The 27429-nt window shown below is 37.5% G+C and overlaps 1 protein-coding gene across 11 annotated transcripts in view; it reads left to right on the top strand.

Moving 5' to 3' along the window:
• The window catches only part of LOC143898290 (CCR4-NOT transcription complex subunit 6-like), a 379988-nt gene that overhangs the window by 722 nt on the left and 351837 nt on the right, over positions 1–27429 (top strand). For all 11 annotated transcript variants that reach the window (XM_077407671.1, XM_077407669.1, XM_077407664.1 and 8 more), the window contains exons 2-3: positions 491–809; positions 912–1093. In XM_077407671.1, coding sequence (XP_077263797.1) covers positions 502–809; positions 912–1093 — 490 coding nt within the window. In that variant the 5' untranslated portion in view covers positions 491–501. The remainder of the gene's footprint in view (positions 1–490; positions 810–911; positions 1094–27429) is intronic.

The raw sequence follows: 27429 nt of genomic DNA on the forward strand, positions 1-27429 counted from the left end.
GATGAAATCCGTCGTCTCGCGATTAACTGTTCGTCCGCGTTAACTTTGCAAGTTTAAGAGACTTTTTCGTGCTCGACACCTGGTAGAGTCACAAGCATCTGCATTTTCTGTTTTCTTTCGTGTAGACTGGGATGTAAAATTGTTCTAGCTACTTGACTGACTGACTTATCACCAGTATTAATCTCATGTCAATCCTGTTGTGTGTGTCTCTCAAATACACACATGTGTCTTTTTCTTTTCAATTTCTCAAAAGCAATATAGTCTACATGTACCTGATAAGTAGTATCAAGTAATATAAGAATCATTGTCTGTGTTAACTATTCAAATTTTAATAGTTAATAAGCTGATGCTTACCTTCTTATTCTTTTACCTTTTTACTGTGTAAGGAATTGTATCTGAGAGATATATGCTATAATGTTATTTAAACTACAAAAGATCACAAATACATGATGTTCTTATTTTAAAAAGAATCTTTTATTTTCTTTTGTAGAATATTATAACATGTCCCGCAATCACAAGGACAAATATGAGAACTCCAACCCGCGTCGTATGTATACACTCATGTGTCCTGAGGACTATCAATCGGGGAAAAAATCTCATTGGTCGGAGTTGGAGATAACAGGCAGTATAAGGAACTTGAGCCCCAATTTGTGGCAGATGACTCATCTAACAGCTTTGTATCTGAACGATAATAGTCTGCAGAGAGTGCCGTCTGAGATTGGCCGTCTTGTCAACCTGCGTATTCTGGATCTCAGTAGTAACAAGCTGCGCAGTTTACCTGCTGAACTGGGGGAACTCATCTACCTCAGGTATGCCAGAACAGACACAAGCAAACAATGAAACGTTTACTTTTATAACAAATTCGGTAGTTCTTTTTTTTTAATGTGAAATCTGTTATCGTATTGTTCCAGGGAGCTGTTATTGAACCAAAACTACCTTCGCGTGTTACCGTACGAACTAGGAAAGTTGTTCCAGTTACAAGTGCTCGGACTTCAAGGAAATCCGCTCAGCAAGGATGTGATGACGTTGTACGGGAATGGAGAGCCTGCGGGGACAAACAAGCTGCTGACGTATATGTTGGACAACTTACAAGGTAAGTGGAGAGATTTTATTTGTTGAGCGAGTTATCGAAAATATTAAGGTTTCTTTTCTCAAAATTTATTTGCATATTTTCTGTCATTTTGTTAAAAGGTACGCGATATGCATCTGCTTGGCAATAATGATTATAAATATTAATATTAAATATTAATTGAGAGAGCAAAGTGTCCAAATGATTAGAGATTAAGAATTTCGAAGAAAAATTTCTTTATGAACCGAATTGAACCTATTTTGTTTATCGTTCATAAGTTCGGATATAAGACGACTAAATAATTTTTTAGACCAGCGTGAGTTGGTGCATGTATAATGACATAGTGTTCCAAGAAATCAATATCGAATGGTCTTCTATTTATATTTGCAATGTTTTTTTTCTATTTGCGCTGAAATCGCGTATAGTCGTCGGTATAAAGAGCGACTGTTTTATCTACGTGACATTCGTTATATTCTGTCACAGTTTGACGTCGTTTGTGATAGATGACGCCACCCATCTCGTTTAGATGCTCAAGAGAAACTAAAGGCCGTTGCACAAAAAAATCTTAAGCAATAAGTCTTGGGCCCAGTTTCACAAGTGTCGGTTAACTTTTAACCTTAGATTAACTCACTCTTCGTCTCTTTCTAACGTCCCCCTTAGTTAATCTAAGGTTAAAAGTTAACCGCCACTTGTGAAACTGGGGCTTAAGCAGTAAGCAAATCAGCCAATCACAGTCAAGAACTTAAGACATAACGTAGGCGGTAGCGAATCCTGTTGATTTCCTTACTGCTTATGTCTTACTGTTTAAGTTTTTTGTGTGCCATGGCCTTAACAGTGTTTTCTACTGCGAAAACTAGTGCAACACTGGTGTACATTGAGTACAATTTTATTGTTCTAATGTGAAAATCAGTTCACTTATTTTTAGTGTTTAATGTTCTACTGACAACAATTTTTCAAATTATACTTAGAACAACACTGAAAATATGTAAACTGATTTTCACATATGAATAATAAAATTACACTCAGTGTGCACCAATATTGCACTAGTTTTCCCAGTAGAAAACGAGTATTCATAGTCAGATCTTATATATATATATATATAAGATCGTCTTAAAGGGATCCTAAAACCGTCTGTAATATCGACATTTTTATTAAACGCATCTCTTTTTGTTTGCTTTATGGATATAAAAAAATCCTTCTCCAATGTTAAAGTATATGCGCTAATGCTTTCCACGATGGTCGATTTTATACCGAGAACGAAAATAATTTCAGAAATGCAGACAATGGCTGCGTTCCTTTTGAACGCTTTCGTGCTGAAAGCGTATTCTATCTTTCTTTAATATATAATTTGCAATAAAGATAGAATACGCTTTCAGCACGAAAGCGTCCAAAGGGAATGCAACCAATAAGACGTCTACTCGTGACATTTGTTTCGTATAAAAATTGTATAATTTGTTGTTACAAAATGAGACCGTCGTGGAAGGTGGATTACATTAAGAAATACAGTTCTCATAATTAGGATTAGATCTCTAAAAAAGTTATGCGTGATCTATTATCGTGCAATAGGTACATACTATAATCTTGTCTATCCTTGTCTATACAAGGACCGATATAGGCCGGTAACATAGAAAACGATCGAAATTATCGACATTTTCGGAGCGAAGGCCGAATTTCCTCGATGTCGGTAATGTCAACATTTCTAATCCTGTTTTCTATGTCGTATATCTATATCTGTCCTTGTCTAACGAGAGGCATCTGTTCTTGTTTCGATTGCTGCGCCATCTCACGCTACACGCAATACTGCTTATCCTATCAACCTGAATGTGCTTATGCACATATAAAAGTTTATTTAAACTAATCTTTTTTTCTAGACGTTGAATCTTAGTTCTATTTACACAATATTGTTCCTACATGTTGTCCCTAGGTCATGCCGGTCTAATTTTGTGGATATTTATTGTGGAATTTTTGCACAAAGCAAATATTGTCGTCACGTTTACAAAAAATTAACAAAAATATTAATTTTTTTTGTTTTTGATATAAATTCGACTACCATGACCTAGATTTTGATGCGTACTTTAATTAGTGCTAAGAAAAAAAGCCGGTATTACAGACGGCTTTAGGATCCCCTTAAGGGGATCCTGGAGTGACAGCGACACTGGCATAATCGGTCTAAGCAATATATCTTTGAATTGATGGCTGAACAGAATGGAAAATCCTTTTACACGATTATAGTACGCACAAAAATGTAGAGGGCTGTACATCATTTTTTCTGATAAACTAAAAAAAAATTTATTTTTATAAATATTGTCCTAACCTGACGACAATATTTGCTTTATACAAAAATCTGCAGTTTTTTAATAGAAAATAGTGATACAGCCCTCTACAAAAAACTGTCAGGAATAATATCGTGCAATTAGAAGTAAGATTTGAAGCCTAAAAAAAAAGATATTACTTAGACCAGTGGAAGATGCAAGGTTAGGTGCTCTGTATGTATGTGTAAGAATCAGTGAGCACTTTTTTATCGACGCTGATCGAGTTCGCTTACGGCTCCAGCATCCCTTTAAGTTTATCTTTAGTGCTGGTCTACAACCTTGCTTTAAAGAATATTTAAGCTCTAAGCGCGTAAGAAATTGACCAATCACAATCACATTTCATTGTGATCAATTTCTTACAGCTTAAAGCTTAAATATCCTTTAAAGCAAGGTTGTAGATTAGCACGAAACGAGTCGTACAGCATCTAAAGATAAACTTTTGACAATCTTAAATATAAGGTCTGACTATGAATACTGGCCTAAGTTTAGGCTTAGGTTTAAGTGCGAAATTTTAGTCTATTTTTTAGTCTTATTGGTATACAGTTTGTATGTATTTTGCGTGCAGAAATTTCCCTATACATTTTCAAAATAAATTCTCTTAGGTTAAGCTGCGTCATCCAAGTAATCACTAGAACAGCTAATTTACAAGTGCTCGGAGTATTCGTATAATTTGTGTATCTGTGTGTTACTTTTCTACAACTCATTGTATATCTTTAGCTCAATAAGCCTGTTCGTATAGGGGTTGGTCTTTTTTTCAATAAGAAAAAACAGCTTAAGAGGAACTTAAAAAAAATTAATGCTAAATCTGACTTTTATAATCTATGAATGTTATGTATAATTTAGCACTTGCGTGTTAATATCATTTTTGTGATATTTCCATTAAAGATTCAAAGTAGCTCAAGAAAATTTTATTTCGGGGAAAAAAAAAGAACCTAGTGATACTTAAGAAAAAATTATAAACGTCTTTGTTATAGTGTAATTAGTCTAGAAGATCTTTAAAAACAAAAAAGCAAAATAAACAATAGTGGTATTTTAAAAAGATCAATTTTTTCAAGAAAATCGGCCTTTTAAAGTCGGCCTTTTATTGACGCGAAATCCAACTTCTGCCTGGGAGAAAGTAATATGGAAAGGTGGCAGAAGGTAATAGATTCAAACGGCAATTAAAAAAAGAAATTTGTAACGATTTTTTTCTTAACAGATATTTTTTAACGAAAAAATCCGGATTGTTTTCTCCCCAATCTAATAGTATTCCATGTAAATGTTTAGGGCCCTTTGCATTTTTTCGAGCTTCCAAATCTTATAAACATTTCTTTGATAATCAAGTCAGTTTTTTTTCTAAAAGAAATTAATTATTGCCAGATAACGTTAATCTCTTTCGACTCTTTCTCTTTCATGGTCGCATGAGTGGGTGGACGACGATCGGGCTTGGGTTTACGCTTCGTGGAAAACGAACGTTCGTAGAGAAGGAGTCGCGGTTAGAAAGAGAGAGAAAGAGAGAGAAAGAGAGAGAAAGAGGGCGTGATTCTATCCATTGTGTTGCGCGCATTTTTGCCGGTTACCCGATCGCCTGAAAGGTCTCGGCAGTACCATTCCGTTTATCCATTGTTCTTCGGGACTTTTACTGTCCGATACCGCAACACCACCGTGCGTCGTTGCCAGTCATTTCCCCTTCGCGGTTCCTCCGCCGTTTCTTCTTCGCGGTATCGAGATGTTCCCACTCGTCATCCTCTTCGTCCCCACCCTCTTCTCTGAATTTTCTTGGCTCCATCTATCCTCTTTCTATTTTTTCTCTTGTTTCACAGGGTGTCACCCTCTTATCTGAAAATCACGCAGAGAGCATTTTTGTATTTCACCGTCGTCAAAAACGCATCTTGTACATGCACTTGTCTTCGTCGGGATATTTTTTGTTTTTACGCGATGATGAAGCGTAGTTCATGTTTGAGAAGCGGAAATTGGGGATCTTTGCGAAAATTCGGCATCGCGGATGCACATCGAGATCATGAGATGAATTAAAAAATCGAGTATATCGATTTTAGTCAAAAATTGAAATACATATTAAAAAATGGGTTATATAATATTTAATATATTAATATTTTTCGGATGCATATATAATTCTCATCTTAAATCTGTGAAACTTGCTTTCCCGACTACGGGATAAATAATATTAAAATTGATATATTTTGGACGTAAATTGATATATATACACATATTGCAGATAGAGAGATATGGTAGATCTGAAGAGGCAGCACACACACGACTATAAGAACGATGAACGTTTGAGACAATATTTTAATTTATTATTCATAAAATTTAATATAAAGTTATAGGTTTTGTATGAACGAACTTATGCTCACGTTAAAATGTCCTATAAATTTTTATAGCACACGAGTATAGCCCATGATTCGCGGCGGCTTGAGCTAAGAACGAACTTGAGCTAAGAACGTTTAATATTAATGGTCTGGCATTTAGTGACCAGGTCGAAGGGGTTAAAGCTCGCTCATAAAAATGGCGATTCTTCCCCTAACGGGGTATCTTTCGTATAAGGTTACATGCAAATTTGCCTTTGAACGTACGCGGCGTACACGGCGGGGTTCGCGCATTGTTGCGCGCAGCTTTCCGCGAGATCGGCTAAGTCGGTTGAACACGGGTGTGCGAAAGTACACACACGATGATTTATATAGACATATTTGGCAAAGCCCTCGACGGTGTGGGAGCCCGAAGTCTTGAAAACAATTTTCTGCACATTATATCAGTGGGGATCTCTTGGCGGCATCGTTGTCACGACTTCCCAGAAGTAACGTGACTACGATTGCACCATAATTGGCCTAAGTGTGCCCATTGTGCTCGTGTCACTTGCGTGTCGCCTACAGGTGTCTCCTCCACTTTGTTGTGTCTCGCGATTTACGTCAGATTGCGAAACATTGGAGACCAGTTGCTTGCATCGAGTCCCCCGTACCTTCGTGCACTGTCTCCGTCCCAACGGTTTTCTACTTATATTTCGTAATGCTTTATTGCTAACTAAGTCTTCAGCATCGTATCAGTTAATTTGATGACAGAAATTATACATATAAACAAGAGATTTAAAATAAGAGGCAATCTTTTAATTTATTATTTATAAAGTAATCGTAAACCACATACATAAAAAAAACTTATTAGAAAATTTTATATATTATCGACTTATTTCAATTGAACTTTCTGTTGGTTTCAATTGAATTTCAACTTTTATTATTAGTGAGTTACTTTTATATAAAAGATTAAAAATTTTGGTAATTATTTACAAAAAGACCGCACTCGCCAATGACCTTGACCTTGACATATGTTGTCAAGGTCACCCTCCTGAGTGACCTTCAGAAGTTTTTAGCCGGCGGTCGTTATTCGTTAAAAAGTTATATTATTAACAAAAAAAGTTTAGCGACCTCACCGATTTCAATGACCTTGATATATGTTGTCAAGATTATGACCCCGAGTGACCTTCAGAAGGTTTAGCCGTCGCTCGCTTTCGTTAAAAAGTTATTAACAAAAAAGTTTGGAAAATATAGTTAGCTATTTTGAGTATTGGTATTGGTATTGGTATTGAGTATTGGATAAAACAATTTACTGTTTTAAATGTTGTGTTTTGGTAAAGCAGCGACTTTCTCGCGAAATAAAGTATTTTTTTGCTTTAAAAAAAAAAACGTAATAGTCGTTTATGCCTCCTAATACGCGTCACTAACCTAATACATAGGTTGAGTACTAATAGACATTATGTAGGTTAGTTGACGCGCTTTGAACACTTAAATACTTTTAAAACGCGTCACTAATTTATACGCCGAAGGCGTGTCCTACAATCAGTGAGAAGGCTCTCCCCCGCCTATTTGTGTACTGTTTATACACATGTGTATAATACATGTGTATATATAATACATGTGCATAATACATGTGTATAAACAGTACACACGTAAGCGAGGGAGGGGCTACCGCACCTCTCCCGAAAGCAGGGGGTGGGGGTGAACCTAGGTTCGCGTGGAAAGTGTATGCGTGAACTATTTCGACATATTTATTAGTCATTTATACCTTTCAATACTCAAAATAGCTGCTATATTTTCGAAACTTTTTTTGTTAATAACTTTTTAACGAATAACGACCGCTGGCTAAAAACTTTTGAAGGTCACTCAGGAGGGTGACCTTGACAACATATGTCAAGGTCAAGGTCATAGGCGAGTAAATAATTACCAAAATTTTTTATCTATTCTTTTTTTCTTTTTTATCTCGAAATATATATAATATATATGTACAGGGTGGACTATTTTAATCTATCCAATCGAATATCTCAAAAACCAAGCCCGGGAAAGAAAAATGTTTCAGACAAAAGTTGTTTGGTTCGAAGGGGTATATAAGATGGTGTCATTGGTTTGACCATGGATGGTCGTTTAAAGCACACGTAAACGACACCTTTAATTATATATATATATATATATATATATATATATATATATATATATATTCAAGGTCATATTTAGTTATTTGACAACATAGGTATAACGAAAATAATGCTGCCTTCTTGAAAGGAAACCGGGTCTCGCGCCAGCGAGCCGAGTGAAAGGGGTCCCGGGGCCCTCGAAAAAGAAAATTGTTACCCGCGATTCACTTGGCCGCCCGCGGCCCACCGAGCCATCTCACCCGTGTAATTACATGTGAGGGCCCGCTTCATGTGATAATTGAGGACGAAACCGAAGGGAGAAAGTGAACTGCCGCCGCTTCGCGTACGCGGTATGATTTATTTGTTATTCGGCGCGCACAGTGTATACACACGCGAGGAGACGGGCCTAAACAGGTCCCCGTAAGTAGGGCATGACGAAGATGGTACCTGCTGCGATTGCACAAATCGGCCGGAGCGCCAGTCTGGGGAGAACACGATAACTGGTGCCCCTTGATTTGACTGTGGTTTCTGGTAGTATTTTTTACGCTGAACAAAAAATTATATAGGGCTTATAGGGCTAACTGCTTTAGTTTTCGAGATATGCAGTATTAAATCTCAAAATAAATATAACTTGGTAAATGTCTAGATTAAGGGCGACCTCACCGATTTCAATGACCTTGATATATGTTGTCAAGGTCATGACCCCGAGTGACCTTCAGAAGGTTTCAGCCGTCGCTCGTTATTCGTTAAGAAGTTATTAACAAAAAAAAGTTTTGAAAATATAGCAGCTATTTTGAGTATTAGAAGGCATAAATAACTAATATATATGTCGAAATTGTTCACGCATACACTTTCCATGCGAAACGAGGTGCCACATAGGTTCATGGCGTGTTTTAAGCACTTAAATACTTTTAAAGCGCATCATCTAACCTACATAGGTGTATGCGTGAACAATTTCGACATATATATGAGTTATTTATGCCTTCTAATGGGAGAGGGTGAGGGAGAGGAAGAGGGAGAGAGAGAGGGAGAGGAGGAGGGGGAGAGGGAGAGGGAGAGGGGGAGAGGGGGAGAAGGAGAGAGGGAGAGGGAGAGGGAGAGAGAGAAAGAGAGAGAGAGAGAGAGAGAGAGAGAGGGGGGGGGGCGAAACGATATTGATCTCGACTTTGAAAGCAAATACGAGTCATGAATTGTAATTGCATGCTCTATCAATTCGTGTCACTTGGATGTTTTCATTAACGCGTACTCGTCCGCACTTTTCTCCCATGCGCGGAGATATCGTTTAAATAAGTATCCTGTTTCTTTAAAAAGATGAGTTTTCTTCAGAAAAAAAGAACTTGATTTTGACGTCACGGAATAATAAATAAAGGCGAACCTTCGTAATGTTGATAAACGACAGCTTTCATAAACTTAACTAAACATTGAGGACCTCAGAACTTTTAAAAGAGGTTTATACTATTGCTTGACACAACTGACAATGAGTTTATTAAGAATCGTCGCTATGCCTGCAGGTGGTGCACCTCTATACTATAACTAATTCCATATTTTCATGTAAAGCTGGAAACATATTTGTTTCCCTAGTTTATTTTCGTGTAATTTTTAACTTAATATGAAAAATTGTGAAAAGAGACGAGGCACCTCGCGCGAATCATCTTTTCTTTAAAGAAAAGTTAATTGAATAAGAGACCGTGATATTTTTAAATATCTTTTTTGTCAAAGTGAACTTTATGGACTTTCGGGACGTTTTACTCTGTCATCGTTATTTTGATACAAGAGACAGTGAGTATAAATGGCACGTCTATAAAACAAGTTTGTCATTGTTTCCGTTATGAAAAGGAAAGCGCTTGACGTGAAAGTAATTGAAAGTACCGTTACTAGTACGTATTGTTTTAGGTCATCGATTAATATTTTAAAGTCACGCGTACTCCTCCGGATATGAGCCACGTGTAAACCCGAGGAAGTTTTGAATTATTTTTACATGGCAAAAGTTAACTATCTTCTTTGAATACCTAATAAGTAACAAAGTTATTTTGTCATTGAATATTACAGATATTTCAACGATTTGAAGACTTTATTGTTTTCTAATATAACTGTAGTCATTTATTATTACCTATAACGTAGGAGCATTTCAACTGCTGTTAAGGGGATCCTGGAGTCATAGCAATTACCGACATTTCAGTTGGACCAATTTTCTTCGAATTGGCTTTACAGAAAGGAAAGCCCATTTACACGTTTAAAGTGCGTACAGAAATCATGTGCGGGATAGTAAATTTAAGACTAAAAACTTAAAAATATATTTAATACTACTTGGTGTTGCACCTTTTGTACTTAGAGCTGTCACTTCAAGGAAACGTTTGCTTATTATATACAAATTATATAGCTTACGTGTACAAATTGAAAATGTCCCGCATCTCGGACTAGATCAAAGAACAGCGTGACATCATTGAAACTAAGGTTAAAAGCCTAATAAGAAAGAATTTTCATCCAACTGATTTTATGCATGTACACACACGCAGTGTACATGGCGTTGCAATCTGACAAGGACAGATATCTCGTAGAATCTCGTCGGATAAGGACAGAATGATCAAAATAATCGATATTTTTAATTCTGCTTAGATGAGGGCGCTTTTCCGTCGGAGTTCGGCCGTCACTCCAGGATCCCCTTAACGCGGCGTCTATAATTTTATTACATTTAATATTCGATTTTAATTTTAAAATAATTTGATATTCACTGTATTCTGAATATATAAATCATTTTTTTCTGATTTGTCGGTTCTCAGGTATTCGCAAATCAATGATTAATGTATTCCAATCTTGTTTGTCCGTTATATTCGTCTTTCGATTATACCTACTACCCTTCGTTAAGTAACATGGGTTATTTCAGTCTCAGTTTAGTTATATATTGGCACATTGTAATAATTGACGACGGTTATTTCTTACAGAATCACGTAACTCGTAATTCTGCATAGAGACATTGCGACGCGCATCGATTACGTTTCATTTTTATGGACAGCATTGCGCGATGCTATTTTTGGATCGGTCGGTACTTAAGTACAGCCGGCGGTTCTTCGTCGTACTCGTTGAACGATTCGGACGTGGGAAAGCATGGAGTGTTTCCGACGAGGAAACTCGTTTTTCCCTTTGGTATACTCCCTTGCAAAAGTTCCGTTCTTTTTATCGCGGCCCTGCGCCCGAGACCTGGAACGAAAATTACTTGTTCGTTAAGTTGAAAGGTTTGCTTCCAGCAAAAATTGTATCTGCTGCTTTCTACACTCTGCGACATACTAATTGTGTAGGAGGCTGGATTACACTTCCAGATATTCGATCCGTTATCGAAGACAGATAATGAAAATTTGATAGCGTCGCGAAGAAATTTATTTATCACACGTATTGATTTAATGTCAATAAGCTCTCTTACTGATGTGAGAGAGACCTTATCATTAATTTGTTTTTTTTTTCTATGAGTTTGGGTAGTCTTTTTAGTTAAACGCATTACTGTACTTTGATTTTTATTTTGAAGAAATTTTATTTGTATATAAATTACAGGTTTTATGCATTTTGTCTATTTTATTAGTTCATAAATTTTTCACATTTTTTCGTGACTTTTACTATGCTAGAAATGGATTCTGTTACATTTATCAGGCAAAATATGTCACAATAAATAGGTCATGGTTGTTAAAATGATTCAAATCTAATGTATTATACTTTGTATCAGGAAAGAGATCCACTTTTCCAATTTAACAACCTAGTTTAGAGTTTCTAGAGTTATCTAGAAACCGTTCCCATCATCAATAACTCGATTATGTTGAGATTTATAATCTCGTAGTTGTCAGCTGAGTTAGGTGTTTTGAAGTTATCTTTGCAAGGTGAAAGCTGTTTATGCTAATGTATTATCTTAATTAAAAAGTAAACTTTTAAACGGAGATTATATTTTGCACATGATATAAACTTTTTATTTTTGAAATTTAATGACTGAAATAGTCTCACTCAATAAAAAAAAAAGACTAATTAATGACTTTTTTTCGAAACAAATTAACTTCTTTGTAAAGCTGTTGCTATTTTTTACATCGGGAAATTTATGAAGAGGACTATTATTTGTTAATTATTTTTTTGTGTTATGTTAATTATTTTTTTTAGATATTAAAAGATATGCTCTAGCTTAATTTATTGGCTGATTTTCTTATTTGTTTTTTCTTAGACTAACTGAGTATCTACGTACGATGGAGAATTTAATTAACTAATTTTATTGTTAATGAATACTTAATAATAGGGCAGATTTTAATTATTCGATCGAATACTGCGAATAAAAGGGAATCAATGTTATCTAAAGAATTATTTAGTACCAATTTCCATTTATCGTGGCGCTTCGTATTTCCGAAATAGTTTCGTCAGCGGCTCTACATAAACGGTAATCCCAACGAGAGGGAATCGCATCGACCCGTCTCCCCGCGGGCCGAATAACCCGAATTCGCGTTCGCGGTCGTCGGCGGCCCGCGAGAAAGATTCCTCTTTTATTTTTTAATTCTCCGACGAACGAGCGAATCCGCACCGACGGCACACGTCTCATTCGCAGGAAGGTCTCTTTATGTCGGCAATAACATCGGGACGTGCCTTCTCGATAGTGGGACACGTTCGAGCCAGTCGTTGGACCCTCTTTCTGTCTCTCCCTACCCCTCCTCCTCTCCTACCCTCGTCTCGAGCCGGACCGACTGGTTACATTCTCGTTCTCTCGCGAGTTCCAAGTACACGGTTGGTTCACTTTCTACCGAGGGCACCTGACTCCCGCGTGCCACCCATTGGGGGCCCCGCCGCCACCGCCACCGCCACCACCACCGTCATCGCCACCGCCACCGCCACCACCATCACCATCGCCGCCGTCGTCGCCACCGCCGTGAGTACTTTCCTCGCTCGGGCTATCATTAACCCGGCCGAGCAAACCCGCCGTTAAATTGTTCCGCGAGCAACGGATAACCACCGGCTCGTTTCCCCTCGCGAGTTATCGCCGCGCGCTCAAAGCCGCCGACGTCCGTGGTTAAGGAGCATTCGACTTCTTTTTCCCTTGCTCTCTTTCCGTCCTCTCTGCCCCCCCTTTCTCGCTCACGCCATTTCTTCGTTTCGAGGCCGACCGATTTCATGATTGAATCTCTGAACTGTCATCGAGATCTTCTGATCTTCGTCGAAAAGTCAATTCGCGCGAGACAACGTGATTGTCGCACGAACGTTTCAAATGACGCTCTGCGCTGTCAAATAGATAATCGACATTTGACACACGTGTATACGTGCAAAGAGCTCGAAATCAACGCGTTTTCATTTTCGAAATATTCTTAGGGAGGTTTTAAAGGTAAAATTTGTCCGCGGATATCGTTTCGAGTCAAGTCGGATATTTCCGTCACGAGCGGCGCTGCAAAATTGCGCGCGCGCGCGTCGGAATTGCATCGGCATATACCTCTCGCCGCCAAACGAGTTTATTGAGGTGAACGAGACTCACACAGAGTGTGTGCATCCGATCTGCCAATCGAAATAGCTCCGGCAATAACGAAAGTAGGGCAGTCCGTCGTTTCGCCCGTTGCTCTGGCGCACACGGCAACGGAAGGAAAAAATACGAAAGGAACGAAAACGGCGGCCGCGTCTCTCTGAGGTTGCCAAAGCTTTAAATGGATGTCGTGGTCTCAGTGCCAAAAAGGGGGCAAAATGATTAAGGTATGGAAAGCATACCTTAAGAGAGCGTCTAGCTTTTGCATCTCTCTTTGACGAAAAGCTGGCCGTCTCTGCTACGTTCAATCCATCATGATGAAATAAAATTAATCGTAGACTAAACTTTGTGGCTTATTACCGTGTCGGCGGTGTAAGTTATTATAATGAGTGTAAGTCTTGATTGAATATATGTTGTATGTATATTTTTGACATATTTATAGACGTAGCGTATAATGCCGTTTATTATACACAAATAATTATACTACGCAAATAATATGAAATGTATTAAGATTTTTAGATTTACATTTTGATACATTTACATCGCAAATATATTAAATTTTATTCCATTGCTGGAAATATTGGATGTATATCGAGGTATAAATCATTTGGCCTTATTGATTTGATTTGTTTATGGTGCAAATAATGGTTTATCAACAACTCAGTCGATCTTTGATTTTCTATAATCCTCAGCAATTTGCTCCGCCGAAGAATATTTGCGCGATGACCTACTCCACGCTTTATTTTTGCTAATATCCGTATACATTTTAATATCGACTTGTATTTTAATAAGGGGATTTGAGAGTCGATTTACAATTTTTGTTTAGGTTAATGTGTCAGTAGGTTTTATTTCTCATTTAACGTTTCTCAGGATTACGAGCACACATTAATTTAAATGAAAAATGCTGCCATTATTAGGTGGGTTCTTTGTAACGATGTTATGTAATGCAAATTTTATAGCATATATAATACTATAAATTATATCGGTATATAGACGCAATAACACTGGAAACTTATACCTGAAACTTTATTGAATTATAATATACTAGACACTACAGACGCGCGCTTTGCGCGCGCTATTTAGCTTTAACATCATGCTATTACTATTATACACTATTAACCCTTGATACACACAACTGTCAAAATATACAATGACAGCTGCAAATGAAGTAAGCGCAGTAAGAGAACCAATCGGCATCGCGGAAAAGTGACAACAATACCTACGACATGCTCTTTTTAGAAGAAAAAAAAAAGGAGGAGTCACTATAATTACCTATCTCCGATCCGCTGATATTTCGCGTGGCACTTCGATCCTTGCGTGACGCGACCGAAATTCAGAATTAAACGATTTTATATTTATAATAATGATGAGAGATTACATTAATAATAATATTAACCTCGCGACACGACGCGAGCTGTCACATCACGACACACACGACGCACTACACGCACGAAACTCACCACACTCTGCGATGACAGTCCCTCACGGGATGAAGCAAGCTACGGCGCGGCAATCAATCGAGATAACCAATCGGCATCGCGGAAAAGAGGCTTCAATTTTTTGATACAAACGAAATTCACTCAGTTAACACGCCTTTTTTAAAAGTGGTTTTCAGAATTTCAGGTATATTATAGATCTCCAATTTTATTTTTCTGTTGTTTATAAATTTCGTCATATTTTCAGTTTTTTACATCTTTAAATACATGTTTATAAAATATGACAAGACGTAGATATATTTAATTACTACTATTATATTTATAGAAATCCATTTGAAGTCGAATACACTAAATATGTACGAGAAACGAAATTAATAATAAGTAATTATTGTTAGGTAATGAAGCCGTTATATATTCTTGCTTTATCTAATATTATATAAACAAGTTATATTATTATATAAATAAATCGTAAATTAATTTAGTTCAGCTATTATTGATTAATTTTTGATAATAGATATTGTTACGATGGTGATAGTTTGATGTAATAACTGGCATAATAATTTACATTAATTATTTGCGTCGAGAAATTTACCGAAGTTTTCGATGAAGGGGTATCAATGACCACAACAACCGCCAGTAACTGCGCTAGTTGCTCTCTGAAAAGAGGGAGAAAGGTTCGAATTTCGCTTTATTCCGAATTTCTCTTATTACTGATTCTTCGGCTCTTTCCCGCCTCGCTCTTTCCCCTAAATCCATCCGATCTTCCACGACCTCGAGTTACCACCCTCGCCGACCTTTTATTCCGAGGGGAAAGTTTAATGAGGGGGTTTTTCTCAATTGCATACCAGTTGGTCTCTCTAAATTCGAGACCTGTTTAAGTTTCGTCTTAATGACGTTACTTTCGCAGAATGCCGCGCCGCCAAGTCGATCGAGGAGAGTCGCCGCTCGCGATCGCGTAACAGTGCGAGCGATGGAGTACGATTGGAAAACCTTTATGAAGTATTTATTCGGCCTCGATCGATTCAACTCGCCTCCATTCTTGCCGCAATAAAAGCAATCGCGCGCGATCGAAAAACCGGGCGGAAGATGGAATTAGAATTCTGCCTACCTTTTATCGTTATTTTTGCTGTTACACTTATTGTGTTTGTTATTGCACGCATAAGGAAATCACAGTTACTTTTCAAGATTTACCTTCTAAAGTTGAAGAAATTTTTTGCATGTATACAGATTTGAGTAAGTTTTATTCGAGTTTTTTATACTTTAAACTGAATAATAAATGCTAAACATATTTTTATTGCATCTTTTTTATCTAGAAATAATGTGCAGTGATATACAAAATGTGTGCTTTTAATACAATTTTGAAAAATAAATAAGTGAAAAACGACCGTACACACACATGATATAAAATCAAATTAACAAGGGTAACACCGTAATCGGTCAGGACTGGGTCTCGATTGCCCATAATATTATTTTTTTGAATGAATTTTACGTACGAATTTTACACTATCAAGATCAAGTCCCGACCGATTACGGCGTTTTCCTTGTTAATAATTCTGAAAAAATAAAATATTTTACTGTTACTTCTATACATACGCCTTATTTGTGTTTGTTTATTATATCGCAATAATATGACTGTGCTTGAATTACAAACGTAAAATGTTTTTATTACATGTTTCTCTAATTCTATTGAATTTTCGCCTCTTTCATTCCATTATCGTTCTCGCACTTCTTCATTAAATATCGCACGATAAAGTACACCAAGTGTCTTGCTAAACGCAGTCGAGAGATTCCATCGTCCTTAAGGCGGGATTATTAATTAATAAATTTTGGGACGAGAAACTTCTCAGAGTTTCCTCTCGCCGCTGTACCATAAATTTGCGGGGTATTCCAAGAATAACCGACTGTTTCCAAGGAGAGATTGCGTCTACTTTCTATTCCGTAGCCGTCCCCATCTTCTGAATCTGCGCGTTAGAAAGACCGGAAAGATTCGTAAAGCGCTATACGTATAGAGAAACTAAGAGTCTGACGCCATAAGTTAAATCGTGTGCGTTTCTCAACTTGGCTGAATTCTCAGGGAACAACGCGAATTTACGCAGATTGTGTTGAATAATTATTTTGTAGAATATTATAGTATATACACGAATTTCTGTCATTAATTACAAATTCACGAAAGTTATAAAACACTGCGTTGAGATTAAAGTAGAATAATTGAAAATATGTGATTACGATTTAATAACACATATTAAAATTGTTAAATTATCGCCAGAAACGAAACAAATTTCCGTGTAATTTTAAGTTTTATTTATTCTGTTAAACCAGATTTTCATCCAAATTTTATTCAAGTGTTACTATATTGTACATAAAGAAGTTTGCGTGTTTTATTAAAAACTTTTGTTTGTACCGTGTTATGAGATAATCTTCCAAATGAACGAATAACTAGTATTATTAAAGTATAAAATGTAGTATAAAAAAGATATATATGATATAAATATATTTTCTTTTAATCTTTGGGTAGGAGAGACCGGGGCAAAGTCGTCATTATTTTTTCGGTGCCGATTTTTAACAACAAAACAAATAATTTTAGTAGATAGATTTATTTAATTTTAGCTACAAAAAGCCAAGAAATGGACTTTGTTTACAATATACCTTATACACACTCATACCAACTTTTTTAACTTAACGCGTGCAACTATTAATTCATTATTCCGTACTTTCTTAAATTTCTTTTAGAAAAACCATCCCTTAAGCCCTAAACGACTTAATCCATTATTTGCACGTTAAACTCATAACCTAAACTAAAAAATATTTGAACTTAGTCCGCTTCAGCAGTAGGCCAAGAAACGGACATTATTCACCTATACACACACACATACACACACACACATACCTTCATACAACAACGCGCAACAACTAATATTAATATTCCATATATTTCTAAATTCTTCTCAAATCTCCTTTAATCCAGGAAGAACCATCCTAAAACTTATAAAACTTGAATTCTAATGGATTCTCTCTATAATCCTTATACTCCAGAACCTATCATATACCTTAAACTCATATCTTCCATAACTTCTGCGTGCAAAATTCAAAGCCTAATCTTAAAACTACAAAACATAATTTTCTCTTTTTTTCTTTATCCTTACCTCTACCTTAATATTACAACCATTTTCCTATTTTTTAACCACATATTGACATAAATAATTTTTTACCTTTACCTTAAAATATTAACGCAACTCTCTCATCTTACAATACTCAATTTAACTGTAAAACCCTTACACTCAAATATTTACATACACCCACATATAATAAACTCGACTAATAACAAATTTCCTGCTTCTTAACTAATACTTTCCTATGTCCCCCTATACCTAACTCATCACACATCCCTGTATGCCCCTTTCTCCTTTTCTTTTTTTTTCTCTTCCAATATATTATCTTCTTATTCTTAATCTTTCTGATATTTTGAGTTCATTCTTAATTCAACTCAAAAAACTTCTGTGCCCTTGAATCGCTCCTTTCCTCTTTTTTATTTGCCAAATTTCTCAGTACTGCTCCTTTCCTCTTCTACTAAATTGTCTCCCAGCTCTTCTTCTCTCGTTCTCTTCGAAGCAACATTTATTTCCTCCGCGCGCACGCGCGCGCGTTCTCTGCTTATCTTCCCGTACCTCCTATCTGCTAGTCCAGTCAAATTAGACATTTGAGCTCGGAAGTGAACCGGTATCAATGAAACCTTTTTAGGGTTGTTGGGGGGATGTAGAAGAGCTTATTTCTGAGTTGTCGGGCTAATCGGACCGATGGGTTTTTAAGGGGGGGAGGCGGAATGAAAAATTTTGTTTTTTTTTTGCAATAACGGCTAATTTTGACCGTACATGATTTACTAACCTCTCATTTTGTAGCTCTTTTAAAGCCCTACAATTCATTTCCTGAAGACCCTAACTTAAAATCAATATTTGTCGAGTTCTAGCGAGTCCCGAGCGCACTCGACTCGACACGCGCCGTCGCATGGCCGATCGTCATCGCGGCGGCACGCCGCCGCGCCGCCGGCGACGATCGGCCACGCGTTAAAAGCGCGACTTCCAGAGGCTTCCCTGGGCTCAATTTTTAACGAATCTGAACGACTGACCCCTCGTTTTGTAGGTCTCTTTAAGCCCTACAACTTTGTCAGTGGCGGCACATTTCTATCTATTAATGGAAACGAGATAAACGCAAAAAACCGCGACAAAATGCATTTTTTCCCACTTTCACCGGCTAGAACTCGACAAATATTGATTTTAAGTTAGGGTCTTCAGGAAATGAATTGTAGGGCTTTAAAAGAGCTACAAAATGAAAGGTTAGTAAATCATGTACGGTCAAAATTCGCCGTTATTGCGAAAAAAACAAAATTTTTCATTCCCCCTCCCCCCTTTAAAAACCCATCGGTCCGATTAACCCGACAACTCAGAAAGAAGCTCTTCTACATCTTCCCAACAACCCTAAAAAGGTTTCATTGATACCGCTTCACTTCCGAGCAAAAGCCTTTTTTTTGTCTAATTTGACTGGACTATGCCGTTGCATAACTAATATACCTGTATTCGCACATCCGTGTCATCCAAAGATTCTAATATTTCCAGAAAACTGCTGCGTTCTTTTTTAAACTGTAACGTTCATACCTCTTATTTTTTTCCTTCCACATTTCCTTCCTCCTCTTTCTCTCTTCTTCTCACCAAGCCTTGTGTCCTCGTTTACTCTTTTTCCTATTTCCATTTTTTTTTACCTTTTCTTTCCTTCATCGCAGATAAGTTTCGCCAGTCCTTGTTTCAGGATTACGCCAATCACTTTCCTTTACCTTTCTTCTGTTCATCTTCTCCTTTCTTCATCATTGGCTTAACCTTTCCTCAGTTACTTATCTTCTTTTACTTCTCTTTCCTAGAACACCTCTGAATCCGTCAATCCTTGTGTCCTAGCTTTATTTCACCTTTCTTTTTTTTATTTCCATTAACCCGGAACTCGAGAGTTTTTACAACTACTTTTTTCTTTTTTCTTATTCACATTTAATTTTTCTTTGTTTCGTATAACCTCTTTTATAACAGCTCTTCTTTCACTTACCTCTTGTCATCTCCTGTTTTTTTTCCTTTTCTTCTTTTTCCTCTTCTTATTTTTGATCCTATATTTCCCAATCTAAAATTTATCTGTGTTCTGAGTTTAACTTGTCATCCCTTTAACTATCTTCTTAACCTATACTTAATTTACGACCGAAGACTCCTTAGCTAATCACTATCATACAACCTTTTTTACAATCATCGATCGAAACCTTCCCTACTTTACTTACATTACCTTTACCGCCTTTGCCGCCTAACTGACTCGTCACCATAACCTCATCTTACCACGTTCTCTAAACACTTTTATACTACTTTTTTTTACTTGCATCCTACTACCTTCCTTCATTCTCATCGCATCCCCTACTTACATCCTATCTTTTCATTATCCCTACTTGCCACATACTAATCTTTAAACCCAGAAACAAAGCTAAAATTGCACAACGCACTTTCACCGCTACCATTCACACACGCGCCATCTAACCAAGTTCCAAATAATATAATTTTAGTAAAATGTGGTATACCGTTGTAAAGAGTGAACCCTTGGCTACAAAATTTATACGGACATTTTTTGTTTACGTCGCTTTGTTCAACTGATATAGAGTGAAAACGACAAAGGTGCAAAAATTGAAATGTCAAAATTGCCGGGGCGGAGTCGTTACTTCATTCTCGGACTGAATTTTAAATGAAAATTTGTAATTCCGATCATGAAAAATGATAGGATACACATTTTATTAATCATTTTTTAATAGAAAAATGGAAACTTTAATTAAAAACACGATGGCGGAAAATAATTACAAGAAAAGCGCACACACTTATGTGCCCTACGCTCGCACGAAACGCACTATTTTTCGTCGGCTCTATTCTGTCATTTCTGAGCACACACAGCACATATTATCCAAGTCCTCGCCGGAATTCTACCACTGCTGGCTTCTTTGACTTTGATTTTTGCCTGAAGCGTCCATGATATGGCTTGGTGACGACTTCGCTCCAGACATAGATTTTAAGTTTGATCACTCATAAAATATTAGGAATCAACAACAAAAAAATTTACTGGATTTGTGTTCAGCATGCATTACTCTTCAGAATCACTTATCTCGAGATTTGAAGAGAAAATAATATTAAAATATTTAAAATTTTCGACGCGCAAAAAATTTTACTTTTGACCTCCGAAAACACGTTTGCCTTAGTGAAAATCACACACTATGGCATATATAATCTCACTAAACTCCGTTGGTCACATGGGCACCATAAGTAGTGTTTACAATATTAATGGCGAGTTCACACAACACACAGATTTCGAGATAATTGTAGTGACGACTTCGCCCCGGTGATGACTCCGCCCCGCGGTCTCCCCTTTTTATACTTTAGATTAATTTTATTTGCTTACATTTTGTGGCAAGTATCTGTAGCTAAAATATTAGAAACAAAACAAAATATTTTTTTTTGTTTTAGAGTCTTGTCTAGCGCGAAATTTCATTATGACGGGAAGACAGTGAAGTAAGGCTTCGGCTATTGTTTGCCTTAATACAGGCTGATCTAGTTAGTGTGTCTGTTGACGACGGTCGATTGTTGCGAGTAGTTTTCGTGTCCGGCACCGGAGCGGCTTCTCTCCGGAAACACGCTGGATCCGGTAACTCCGTTAACTCTAGCGCGTCGACAACGCGACTAGAATTACCGATCGCAATTTTCCAACAGTGCGGCTCTGACGAGGCAAAGGACCACGTCTTCGTGAATACCGCGACATAAATCGAAATCCCTCGTGCCGAATATCGGTGGTATATTACATTATACACACGGTGATCACAAATGCACCCCCGTTTTTATGGCAAGATGTTTTCTTTGCTTGATTTTTTTTAAATTAAAATAATCAAATGTTAATAATTTTTTAATTTTCGTGGATTTTTCGTGGACTTTTCGGGATTCAAAATTGTTATATAACAACAGAAACTTATTCTTCAATTAATTTTGAATTTATTTTAGTTATATAGAATCGTAATTTGGAATTTTTGATTAATTTGGTAATCAAATTTAGTTTTGTAAAAGCATTCGAATGTTAATGGTTTCTCGATTGAAAGAACTTTCTGGGAGTTTCAGGATTATTAAAAAAATAGTGGAGTTTCTGTATAATTATTTTTAAGTATATTTTAATTGAATTAAATTGAAATTTAAGTTAACGGTTGTTTAATGTTAAGTACCGAAAATAATTCTTTTCTTCACGAAAAGGTAGATGTTAGATTAGTCAAAGAAGCTATTTGTGGACACTGTGTATACTACAGCTACTTCGTACGACAGACGTGATTGGAAATAATTCCTGCTTGGAATACGTATAAAAATGCGTGACGAGTGTGATAACGAATTAGTCGGATGTCGCACGAATACGTCTTCTTCGCTGAGTACTTGTTATGTACTCAGCGTCATGTTTCTACTTTTTACGCTCTCTGCAATTATAATGAAGTGAATGTAGTTCACGCCTTTCGGAAGAGAAACAAAGGATTGAAGACTTTACGAAAGCGCACAACAAGTTCTGTTTTTTAACATATATTCTTATTCTTCTAATTGCCATTTTCAAGTTTTATTTTTTACTATTACTTATTACATTGATGCTCTGCGTTTTTATTTTATTCTGCATATTTCTCTATTATTTATAATACATGTATGCCCATTTAGAACAGAAAAATACGTAATAAGAGTAATAATTGATGAAAACGTAAATAACTGATTCGAGTGTTTTTGCATGTGTTTTTAATCTGCATTACTGTTTTACGGGATTTAATAAATGGAAGTAATAAATCTGAGTAGTATGTATATCATAATGCATTTCAACGACATTCTTATCGTAACTGAAGGATTATGACACTACAAGTTTTCCATTCTTTCACTCAGAATTCTATCTAGAAAGATATTTAATCTTGTGTATCCTGCTTTCTCTCTTGTCTCTGACGTCTCTATTATATCTTTCGCAGTTATTATATGAAACATAAAACCGCAGATAAGAGCATCGTCGTATTTACGCCACGAGGAGTGGCAATCTAAGCGCGCCGGAGAGACAAGTCTTTCTACCCTAATTTTCGCGTCGTCTTTCATAACTAAAAGCCGATAGTTTTCTCAAGACGACGTGCCATTATCGCCTTTGTAAGACGGCGACGACGACGACGACGACGACGGCGGCAGTGGCGGTGGCGGTGGCGGTGGCGGTGCGAGTGGCCGGGTATCACGATCGAGGCTCGTCTTTACCGCATCTTGATCGATTACTTGAGCGATCGGACGATCACCTGTAATTATCGATTAGATGGGGACGACGCCGCGGGTGCGTGGCAGCTCTCAAGCTTATCGCCGTCGAGAAAGCGTCGACGTTGAGTTGCCTCATTTATAATTTACGCTTAAACGTTCTCGCCGCGATTGGTCGCGACGTGACGCGGCGGAGACGCGATTTTACCAGGTTTCACCTACCACGCTAAAGCTCAATTCACACCGTATCTTGGACGCGCTCCATCACTAATCAGCAATGTCTTCTTGAAATTGAATCTAAGAGATTACAGCGGGGGATCTCGCCAACGTCCCACCCAATTCCGACTGTTTCATTTTTATTTTTAACAAATACAGACACGATTACATTTTCCTTAACTGCCATACAATGCTGCAATACACGTGACCCATTGATGCGCGTATAAAATGTAGAAATTGATAGTTACACGCACCGACGGTGCAGAATTGATTGAACGATTGAATAACGAGTACATGTATGCCAGAAATGTGTTAACGAAAATATATTTTGGACTAGAAATTTATAGACTATTGGATTTTCACCAGATATATGTAGATCACGATAATTACGCCGATGCTTCAAAACTATTTTTCAAAAAACCTAAAGCAATAAAATTGAAAAATTTAACCTTTTGTTAAAAAACAAGACTTTGGAGTGTTGATATTAACTCCAAGGTAGGTTTTATCGTAACTAATCGGCACCGCGCTATCTCGGTAATTTTCATTTGTTAGCTTATCGACGTGGTGCGTTTCTTCTCACATTGAAATTAGCTCCGTTGAATGTGGCATATTAGCTTCGCGTTTAACGAAGAGAGGTTTAACTCTACGCGTAAAAAAAGGTCAATGTTGTGCGTCGTTAAAACTCACGAGGCACTCTCATTCCGCGACGTCGCCATATTGTTTCATTTGTTTTGCTTTGTTTGCGCATTTCCTTTTTTTTAGCCTCCTTCTCTTTTTATCGTATTCTTTTTTTGTTTGCTGGACATTTGTCGGTGTTGCAATGAAATTTATGAGACACATTTTTGTCTCGTTTCTCCCCGCTGTCTCTCTATTACAAAACGAATCTCGCTCGTCCACAGCTGCAGTCAGTGGCACGTTTACATTGTTGCATTGAGTTCTCATAAAACTAATTACAAGTGGCGAACGGGCACTCGGTTACTTGATTCGCGCGACGGATTCGTGACCGGCCTTCCGAGCTCGTACGGTCATTCGAGATTCGACCTGCGCCCGTTATCCGTGACTCGATATGTCTATTGGATATCAAGCGACACGCTTGCGTGACGTCGGATTAACCTCGACGCACGTTGCACGCGCGTTTAATTGATTAAGTTCACCGAAACTACTGGCGACGCCCAATGAATATAGACTTAATCCTGAAAGAACGATATTTAAAATTGGGATATCTAGATAATATGGTACATTTCTTTCAAGTATAAAATATGTTTATACTTAGACCTGTGATTGTTTCAGGAGTATTAAGGTAGTTGTCTCGCGAATCGCAATTAACAAGAAAAATTTGAAAATTTAACTACATGTTGTTAAATGTTGTATCTACACGTTTGTACAATTTAAAAGTAATTGATCCAAACGCGAGATAATTGCTATCAAAAATTGCGCCTTTTTATGCATTACTTACACATATAAAATATTGTATTTTATTTTAAATTTTAATAATTAGAACGAACAAGAAAGTGATGAAAAACGGATATGTAGTAAAAGGACCTTAGGAATACTAATTTAAAAAAATTGAAATTATTGGCTGTTTTAGAAATACAATAATAAATAGACCTTGATTTTCATGATTATTCAACGTAAAGGAGCGACTAGAGGGGAAGAATAAAAGAATAGTCTTTTTTTCTGTGTGTGAAGGACAGAATTATCCACAAGTTTTCAGCCTGTAACCGTAAGTAGTTGGATGTTTCGACATCGACTTTAAACCTATAACTTGACCTTTTTTTTTAATGTGAGAGAATCTTCCAAAGACACCCCTGCTCCTTAGCGAGGGACAGGGGTAGTGCGGGATTTGTCGCTTATGTGCGTCTTGACCTATCCCCCATGCGGGGCACCAGTCAGGACAGTACATGGACGGCTATCCGCTAAACCACCCACGGTGACCAGTCTCTATGCGGATCCTCCGCGAAGCTTTGCGCAGCACCTCCGGTGGATTCCCGCAAGTGGATGAAAGCCGTCCTAATCCTGGGTTAGAAAAACCCAAGAATTTTCGGGTCTCACGACCCATGAAAACCCGAATTTACGATTGGATGGGACTATACCATCCAGTCTCCTCTATCCCTCCGCAGCCGCGTGCAACCGGGTCCTTGAACGCTCGGGAGCCCGTAGATGAGGGTGAGCCGCTACCCATGCCCGCCTTTGTGGCCACGACGAGAACACGGCGCCTCGGCTCTGGGGATAACTTCCGGGGCCTTCACCGAAAACGGCACGATTGTAGTGGTGGAAGGGGAGGAGGAGACAGGAGGCGGAAGTTACTTTACCCCAAAGTACTCCTCCAATCCCTTCATCTCCGCGAATCTCCTCTCTGGAGGAGCCATCTCTGGGGATCTGTCTGGTGCACCGGGCGAGCATGCCGACGTGTCAGAACGACCATCCCCACACGACCTAACGTGACCTAACTTAACCTAACAACCTAAGAGTATACAATTTTGGATTATACTGTTGCAAGCAACTACTTTAATACGTCATCTGAAACGTCACCTAATACACTTAATAAATACGTCACACTGAAAACATTTTATATTACAAAGTAAGTAATTGTAAGTATTGAGTGGGATCCAATTGACCACTTTCGCCAATTAACTGATTTAAAGTAAAAATTTCTAATTGGCTGGTTTAGTAGAAAAACTCCAGGCACTGGGGGATTGATTGACTGTGGTCAATCGGGATTTAACTAATTTTGTTGGAATTCCCAGGTCCAGCATTGTGGATAGTAGACTTTCTCTTTCTACGCTGTCATACGCTTGCTTAAAATCGATGAATAATTGATAAACGTCGTGAAGAGTTGATCTATTGTCGATCTATTTTGTCGAAAGCCTGCTTGGTATTTTCTAATGAGTTTTTCCGCATAAGGTTCTATCCGTCTTTTAATAGCTGAGGTAAAGATCAAAAGCAGTTCTAGACAAATCAAGGAGCACAGTCAAAATTCAAGGGGATCTTGGAACAGAATTCGAAGTAAAAAGGGGACTGAGACAAGGAGATGCACTGGCACCAATGCTGTTCAACCTAGTCCTAGAGGGAGTAATACGAAAGGTTAAAGTGGATGTTAACGGAAACCTGATCTACAAATCTAAACAAATAGCGGGATATGCAGACGATATTGACTGCCTTGCAAGATCAATAGCAGGAATCAAAGAAGTCCTCAAGGAACTGGAGGAAGCAGCAAAAGGAGTTTGACTACGAATTAATGAGGATAAAACAAAAGTACTAGTGACATCTACAAAAACGAGAGAAGTCGGTCAAAAAATTCCTTTTGAAGATTATAATTTTGAGGAGGTCAGCGAGTTCAAATACCTAGGACCGATATTAACTAATGACAATGATGAAACCAAAGAGGTGAAATTGAGGTTATGAAGGTTATGTTATATAAGCCATTAATCCGTAGCATCGTTACGTATGGATGTGAAACATAAGCAATTACACAGAATATGGCGGATAGCCTAGACGTCTTTGAACGAAAAATCTTGCGTAGAATCTATGGTCCGATATGCAAGGATGAGGTATGGAGGATAAGATACAATCATGAATTGTACGAATTATATAGAACCCCAAGACTATCCAAGCATATAAGCATCATGCGACTTCGATGGGCTGGGCACGTGCAAAGGATGGAGAACATAAGGATGCCAAAGAAGATCCTAACAGCAAAAATACATGGAGGCCGTCGAAGGGGGAGACCGAGGATGAGATAGGAAGATGTTGTGGATAGGGACGCAGAGTCGCTGTTGGGTGAGAGGAACTAGAGGAGATATACGATGAATCGAAACGTTTGGAGGGCCAAACTTCAAGAGGCCATGGCTCGAACTTGAGCTGCAGCGCCATTGGATTGGATTGGATTGGTCAATCGGGATGCTCCCCCGTAAGTATTTATATTACAAAAAAAAATATTACTTGTTTTAATTTAGCTGAAAATTTTAAAACGGCTTTATGTATATCTTGTTCCGCATGATATATACAGGGTGTTAAAAAAGATAGTACCAAATTTTAACAGTATGTGGTATTCGTGAATACAAACCAAAAAATCTTGGTAAATATGCATAAAAGGTTGCACCTCACTAATTTTATCGTCACTTAAATATGTTGTACACGTTTAAAGAGTTTTCCTTTAGATACAAAATTGCTTAAGGAAATTTTGTTGTACGTTGCTTAGTTTTGCCCCTAGAAAAG

The sequence above is a fragment of the Temnothorax americanus genome, unplaced genomic scaffold (genome assembly GCF_048541705.1).
Source record: "Temnothorax americanus isolate GAGA-0224 unplaced genomic scaffold, ASM4854170v1 Scaffold23, whole genome shotgun sequence".
Classification (NCBI taxonomy): domain Eukaryota; kingdom Metazoa; phylum Arthropoda; class Insecta; order Hymenoptera; family Formicidae; genus Temnothorax; species Temnothorax americanus.